This window comes from Nestor notabilis, unplaced genomic scaffold, assembly GCF_000696875.1.
Source record: "Nestor notabilis isolate BGI_N333 unplaced genomic scaffold, ASM69687v1 scaffold19923, whole genome shotgun sequence".
Classification (NCBI taxonomy): domain Eukaryota; kingdom Metazoa; phylum Chordata; class Aves; order Psittaciformes; family Psittacidae; genus Nestor; species Nestor notabilis.
The window spans coordinates 1-7,663 of NW_009920892.1; the positions used below are offsets into that span (position 1 = coordinate 1).

The 7,663-nt window shown below is 54.2% G+C and overlaps 2 protein-coding genes across 2 annotated transcripts; both read left to right on the forward strand.

The window, feature by feature from the left end:
- Window positions 1-192: 192 nt before the first annotated feature.
- Window positions 193-2,776, forward strand: CCDC103 (coiled-coil domain containing 103; the record flags this gene model as incomplete). The annotated part of the gene is made up of 2 exons (XM_010010900.1): window positions 193-325; window positions 2,303-2,776. Coding segments are annotated over 2 exons (607 nt in total), but the record flags the coding sequence as incomplete, so codon positions are not given.
- Window positions 2,777-3,662: 886 nt separating this feature from the next.
- On the forward strand, window positions 3,663-4,907 carry LOC104402908 (Ig-like V-type domain-containing protein FAM187A). The gene has a single exon (XM_010010901.1). The coding sequence runs from the start codon at window positions 3,663-3,665 to the stop codon at window positions 4,905-4,907; it is 1,245 nt and encodes a 414-aa protein (XP_010009203.1).
- Window positions 4,908-7,663: the final 2,756 nt, after the last annotated feature.

Below are 7,663 nucleotides of genomic sequence, written 5' to 3' on the forward strand. Positions count from 1 at the left end.
GCCCTGGGCAGCCTGTTCCAAGCCTGAGCACCCTTCCTGCAGCCTATGTTCACAAGGGCCCGCTCCTCCAGCCTGTCCAGGTCCTTCTGGACCCTACGTATGGTCCAAACTCAGAAATTGCCTCAAAGAAGCTTTGAAGCCTCAGAGTATTTGCTCCTGCTAAGCGCCCCTTCCCCTTCTTGTTGCCTGCAGGAACATTGTGCTGGCATCACACCTCAAGCCCCTAGAGAAAAAGGACAAGATGGGCCAGAGGAGGAACGTGCTGTGGAATCCCTGTGCAGCCCATGCCAAGGCGCCGCAAGGCAGCGATGTGGAAATACCCCAGGTGAGAGAGATGCTCTTCAGGACTTTATCCACATCTAAAAATGACTCCAAAATATTTTTGGGTATTCACTTAAAATGCAAGAGTTACTCAGCAATATCTCTACACATGCGCAAGCCCTCAAAGTCCCCAGGAACATTGGTGGTTAGATAACCACAGGGTTCAGCCTTAGCCCCTACTTTGTCTCTGAGGAGAGCTTGCACCAGCTGCTTCAAGAATCTGCTTCAAGCCTGTGGGAACCCAAGACCAGCTGCACAGCGTCGGACCAGAGCTCCCAGTGCCCTGCCCCTGGTGGTGGCCAGGAACAGATTCTTGGGGAAGAGTGCCCTCCCTTGACTGCACTCTTCCAGCTGGCTGCTGTTTAGAGACCGGGAGCCAGGGTTGTGCATCTGGAGCATCAAGTTTGATAGCCACAGACTGTGAACGTAGCCAGCTCTTCCTCCCCCCGTGCTTCAATTGTGCATGATATGGACAAAGTGTTCTTTTGTTCCAAACCTGCTGCCTGACGAGTTCACTGGATGCTCCTTAGTTCTTCAGTTGTGTGAAACGGTGTCTAAACATTTTCTATCCGGGTCATTTGTGATTGGAGTGACATCTATCCTGCCCCCTCTGCTGGAATCTGCTCACGCTGGAATGTCCTGGTCATTGGATGTGTAGACAGGGATAATTCCTATGGATGTTTCACATGGAGACAGGCTAAAAAAGTTGGGGCTATTCAGCCTGGAGAAGAGAAGCTGTGTGGTGACCTCGGAGCAGCTTCTGGGGTCTGAAGGGGGCTACAAAGATGCTGGAGAGGGGCTTTGCATCAGGGACTGTAGTGACAGGACAAGGGGTGATGGGTTCAAATTGAACCAGGGGAAGTTCACGTTAGATATAAAGGAGAAGCTCTTCCCTGTGAGGGTGCTGAGGTGCTGGCACAGGGTGCCCAGAGAAGCTGTGGCTGCCCCATCCCTGGCAGTGTTCAAGGCCAGGTTGGACACAGGGGCTTGGAGCAACCTGCTCTAGTGGAAGGTGTCCTTGCCCGTGGCAGGGGTTGGAGATGGAGGAGCTTTAAGGTCCTTTCCAACCCAAACCAGTCTGTGATTTTTTTTTACACTGAACCTAATTTGCCTGTTTATTATGAGATGTGTTTGCAACTCTTCTAGGCAGCTTTGTGTTTTCTTGGGCTGAACAATGATCTCCCCAGAGCAAATTCTCTTCCTAATCCCGTTAGCGCCTCGGCTCTGATCTCCAGGGCTTCTCCAGTTTGTGTTTAGACACAGCCTGACGTTGCCGGGCCTTGTTCTTGCTCTCTGGATGAAAGCCTAAACATTTTAATCCTCCTTCAGTCTGTGTGTTAGTTACAGAAGTCGGCGGTGATGAGTTCAGCAGTTCAGTTACATGTTGTATAAAACAGGATTTCCTTTTATCTGGGAATGCCACATTGAGCTTGACTCTCTTTTAGCACAAGCTCTCTGCCAGAGACCCCTATGAATGCAGCACGCTACGAGATGGTGTGTGAGAGCCATCTGCATATTTTCTGGGGTTTACAGCTCATCTCTTGCATCTCTTTACTGCTCTGATTTGCCTCACAGTGCTCAAGATGGAGCAGAAGTTTCCACTGAACTACCTTCATCTCCAGGAGATCTCTTCCCAAGTAGTGGATCCACACTGGGCAGCATGTCTGGTTCTGGTTAGGGCTGGGGTTACCCTGCTGTTGATCTATTCATCCACACCACATTTCATGTCTCATCCATTCTTCCTTTATTTTCCCTGGGGGCTTGAGGAAGCTGGTAGTTCCTTGTCTTTATGTTTTGCCACCCCACAAGCTTTATGCAGCCCTTTCTGCTATAAGCTTGTATTAAAACATCTCAGCCATCCACAGCTTGATCGGGGTCGGGGGGGGGGGGGGGGGGCCGCGGGGGGCGGGGGGGGGGGGGAGGACACAACTCATCACTGGGAACAAAATTAAAGGAACTGGAGAACTATTTTCTCTTTCAGGAGCTGGATCAGCTGCCTGGAACCTCTGCTGAATTTTACAGAGATTGGCGCAGATGCTTAAAAAGCAGAAAACTGAAATACCAGTTTTTGCTGGAACTCGGAGGGGAGGCCTTGGGCAGAATCTTTCAGGCTGACTTGGGCTATGGCCTCCTGGGTGAATTCCTTACGGTGCTGGCAGAGAATGTCTGTCATGAAGACAGAGCTGCCATCCTTCAGATCTTACAGAGCCTATCGGGCACCAAGCGCTTCGGGTTAAACCTGGATCTCCTGAGTGAGCTGGAGAAGGAGAGCAGCAGGGATTTGTTTAGGAAGCTGTGGAGCATGAGCAGGGAGTGTTGGGCCCCCGGCCATCCCAGCAGCACAGCCGGCTGTGAGGCAGAGGGGGAAGCCCACCTCATGGATGCCAGCTTGCAAAAGGAAACCGAGGAGGAAAGGAGAGTGCTGGAGTTGATGAAATGTTACCAGATCAACTGAAGGAGCAGAAGCACCGGAGTCATGCAGAAATAGAGCACAAAAAGAGGCTCAAAGCTTGACGTTGGCATCGCTGTGTGAGAGGGGTAAATTGGATGCTTCTGGAGCACTGCTGTACCTTTCTCTGTACCTGGGAGCCACCCAGAGCAATAGTTCTGCACAAATAAAGGTTAGTTACTGAGAGGACTGTGTTTGTGATCTTTGGGGCAGGGTGTCCTCACAGAACAGCTCTGTGAGGGTCTCTTAGATGAGGGGGGGAGAGGGGAGTCTCAAACGTTACCTGTATGGAGGAGCTTCAGCACACAAACCTTTGGAAAGCCGACAGGGAGGATGTCGAAGTCTAAATACCATGTTTGAAACCTCTTCTTCTGGGCTGTGGAGGTCATCTGCCATCAGAGGTGGGTCTTCTCGGGGTTCATTGTCCTTAGAGGGGTCAGGGCAATAATTAACATTCATTGCATATGAGACTTAGAAGAAGACAGTGGCAATTCCCTCTTTGCCACCACACTTCCCATTACTGTATCTCTCCTCTGTGGCTGTGCTGCACAAAGGACCTGTCAGCTTATAGTCACAACACCCCAGAGCAGCTGGGAGGGAGGAAAGGTTCTAGAGTCCGTGTCCCAGGGAACAGCCTGCCCCAGGGTTGGACAGGGCTTCACAGCAGGTACTTGGCTGGAACGGGATATTTCAGCTGCTGTTTGATCCCTGCTATCAGCCATGTGCTCTGCAGGCAGGGAGTCATTTGCAAACCCCATCTTGGGCCAGACAGCTGGTGTGTGCATTGTCCCTGCCTGGCGCTGGCACTGCTGACCCCTCCTGTGGGTTCCTGCCATCCCTGCTGAGGACGTGGTGGCTGGGTCAGTTCTGTCTGCAGAGACCACGCGGTGTGATGGAGACAAAGCTGCTGGGAGCTGCTGTTCTCCTCTGCCTGGCAGATGTTCTCCACGCTTTTGCGATTGAAGAGAAGGGAGATGTCTTCAAGAGGATGGCTTGCCCTGCCTTCCTGATGTTCGACAACGCCGCTTACTTGGCTGACATGACCTTCGAGCTCCCTTGCAACTGCAAGCCTGAAGAAGTCTCTTCTGTCACCTGGTACTTCCAGAAGACGTTGGGCAACCATGAAACCACAGTCCTGACAGACTTTGCTGGCAACATGATTGTGGACTCGGGCCACATCCGTGCAGGCAGTGACATGCTGAAGCGTTTCAGTATCCGGATGTTCAGTCTCATCGTCTTCCGAGCGCAGGTGACAGACTCAGGACACTACCTGTGTGGCACTAAGCAAGGGGACTTCTTCTATGGCTATGATGTGGACGTGCAGCCCACCAAGTTCATCACAGTGGCTTTTGAGGACAAAGGGCAGCACGTCCAGGATGACCACACGGAGCAGCTCATCAGCCTCTTCACCACCTTCTGGGACTGGACCAGATGTGACCGCTGTGGGGTGAGAGGTGAGCAGCGGCGGATTGGGCTCTGCTACGTGCAGGCTGCCCAGCTTCACCCCCGCTACCGCGCCGCTGTGCCCAACGTCACGTCCTGTGGCTCCAGGGCTGTCCCTGCCCATTTCCGGAGCCTGAGCCACCTCCGAAAACCCGAGGTGGCCATCCGAAGCTGCATGACCCCTTGCCAGACGGACAAGGTCCCTGAGGAAGGTGTGCAGACCATCTCCAATATCATTTCCGAGCTGGGCAAGAAGCCCTGGCTGCCCCGTGTCCCTACACAGTTTCACAAGCAGCCCATTGGAACTGACCTGATCATTGCGTGCCCAGGAGCCCGGCCTGAGCATGCCGTGGCCTGGGACAAGGACTCTGTCCGGCTCTACCGCTCCCGCTACCTCATCCATGTCAACAAGACCATGCGGGTCTTCATTGACCATGGAAACCACCTGCACATCCAGCGGGTCCGGCGCAGGGATAGAGGCACCTACTTCTGCTGGCGGGAGGGTGAGATGGTGGCTGGTTTCCGGCTCAGTGTGTTCCACCAGGTCCGGCGCCGGCGCTCGCTCCAAGACCCCGAGACCATCTACGCCGTGCACATCATCGGCATCGGCTACATCAGCATCAGCATCCTCTTCGTCATCATCCACGTGGGCCAGTGCTGCAGGCGGGTGCTCAGGGGCCCTGTCCAAACCTAGCTTCTCCACCACGGCCCCAACGGGCCACCTCAGACCATTCTTCCATTGGAAATTCCTTGTGTTCTGACCACTGGAAATCAAAACGCTGCCGGCAGCTGCTCAGTAGAGGCCTGATGTGGAAAATCCCTAATGCTGCAGATTGGCTTAGCAGGGACAAGAGGGGAATCTCACACCACCACCATTTGTTCCTGGCTCTGCTGCTGGCTGCTGGCTGCTGGTGGGGTTTTAGGCTCAATACAATCCTCTTCAAAAGAATTCCTGGAGTTGTTGTAAGATCTTCTGGCCAAGCTCTCCAGAGTTCTCGAAACACATCAGTGATTTATTAGAGCTGGTTTACTAAAAGGCTGCTAAAAGCAACCATCAACCTCTTTAAATCCAATTAATTCTTGCTTTTCTTACCCTCTTTGTTTACTGTTTTGTATTGCTGAGAACTTGGAGTGCCAACACTTCAAACTGTTCAATGCTCCTTTGAGCTCCTCAGCTGGAGCAATCCCTTTCTGCAAATTCAGGTTTTATCATTTTTTTTCTAATTTTTGAAAAGAAAAAAAATATTCTTTTTCTTTTTTTTTTTTTTTTTTTTCTCCCCAAATTCTCTTCAGAAATTTCTCTGGGTTTTGGTTGGTTTTAACTCACCTGACTCAGCACCAGCTTGGGAGTCAATAGTTATGCCTGACACAATTAGGCATGGCACCCAAAGAGGATGGCATCTCTACAGGGTGTAGGTGGACACTGGCTTGCTCTGAGGCACGGAGCAGAACTTCCTCACAGGGCTCATTGCCCATGTTTAAGAATGTGGCTGAGGGGTTTCAGCTTTCCCAGGAGAAATCCCACTGTCCAGGAGGGCAGCATGGAGGGTCCCAGCAGTGCTCAGGCACTGAACCAAGTGCAGGACCTCAAATCCTCCATCAGTGCTGACGCTGCAGCTGATCCCAGGAGCCTCCCAGGAGCCACAACCTGGGTTTGTGCAGGGAGGGAGCTGGGGTTGAGGTTGCAGAACCCCCAGAAGGGGATCTCTGCCCCCTCACTGCCTGGCAGCCAGCTCATTCCTGCACCTATTCCTGCGCTACAGTCCCTCACGGGTGTTGACCCATGAAGCACTGGCCATGCCTTGGAGTACAGCACTGAGCGTGTGTCCCCCAATGACTTTGAGCTCAGTTTGGGCTCCCAAAGGGCCTTTCCACCCCAGCTAATCCCAACTGACGCCCAGCCCTGGATGCAGAGAGGCAGGTTGCAGGCAGAACGTGGAAGCAGAGCACTTGTTTTAGCTTTATTTCTCATCTCAAGCTGCTGCAGGCGTTAGTGCATTAATTCAGCAGCAACGTGGGCTGCAAAGCTCCAGCCGGAGGCTGCTCGCAGGGGACTGAGCCCCCCGAGCCACCACCATCCCACCCCGGATGCCAAACCTGGCAGCACCCATCTCCTGTAACATCTGCCCTTGGGAATGGCCTTCCTGGAGTTGGTAGTGGCAAAGTGTGCTCAGCACCTGAGCCAGGGGACGAGGGGGACAGAAGGAATGAGGGGGATGACATCCGAGTGGCATCCCATGTGCTCATCCCGAAGGGCTTGCAGGGTATGAGAAGTGCTGCTGGGTTGTTGCTCCTATGTTAGGTGGCATCAGGGCAGGTTTTGCTCATGGTCACCAGCTAAGCTGCAGGTGGGTAGAGGGGCTGCAGGCGAGCACCAGGCTGGGTGATGGCCCCGCGTGGCACGTGCTGGTCCCAGGGGAGAACAGGAGTACAGATGTGGGGACAAGGGCAAGGGATTCCTCTCAACCCCACCTTGGATGCTCACGCTGGGGATGGGCTCCATGCACAGAAAGGATTGACTGAGCAGCCCCAACCCCAGTGCCCCTGGCTCCTAGTGGGACAGGCAGGACGGGGATGGCTCCATTTGTCCTTCTGAATTGCAGAAGGCACCTCCTACTGTGAGACCACCCATGGGTTCCCTGACACCCTCCTCCTGCACTCCCCTCCTCTCCATTTTCACCTGCCTGGGCCCCCACAGAACCATGGGTCACCCCTTGCCATGAATCTCCTGGGACTGTTTTTCCTCACCACGACCATGGGGACACGGTGGTGGTGGATTCCCAATGCAGGTTAGGACAGCCCCATAGCTCTGTGCCAGGAGAAGCCCTTGTGGCCACGCAGCCTGCTGTGCCCACCACTGCTTCAGCCCCACAAAGACCCCTGGACACCCCAGCATCCCCAGGAACCCATCCTTATCCCCAGGAATCCTTCATTATCCTCATTTCATCCCCATTTAACATCATCCCGACAGCACCCTGCCTCTCCCCCCTCCTCTTCCCCCTGCCCATGCCTCATGGCTAAGCTCACCCTATGCTTGGTGATGGGGAAACATCCCTGACCAGCTGGTACCTTGCACCCTGCAGCCCCCCAGCACCAAGGGTGCTCAGGGTCTGGATGCACTGGGGAGATTTGGGGTGACCTCCCAGAGCAGGCAGAGGGCACCAAGGTGGGATGGATGCCCCAAAACCGCCCGCCCCTCTGTGCCATGGTTCTGTTCTATGGCTCTGCCCGGTTCTATTCACCTCCCTCGGGTATTGTCCATCCCACCCTGCTTGGTGCTCTGCTGGGAGCCAGCTCCAAGCAGGGTGTCAGCGATGTCCCTGGGGCAGGGGATGATGTGGGAGAGGCAAGGGGTGGATGGAGGGGGAGGTGCCCCCATCAAAGCACCACCAGCTCCATCCGGGACTCGCGCCGGCCACTGTCTCCCTCACAGCATCGGAGGGGGCACAC

Coding starts and splice junctions, on each gene's coding strand:
- LOC104402908 (XM_010010901.1), top strand. CDS start 3,663: ATGGAGACAAAGCTGCTGGGAGCTGCTGTTCTCCTCTGCCTGGCAGAT.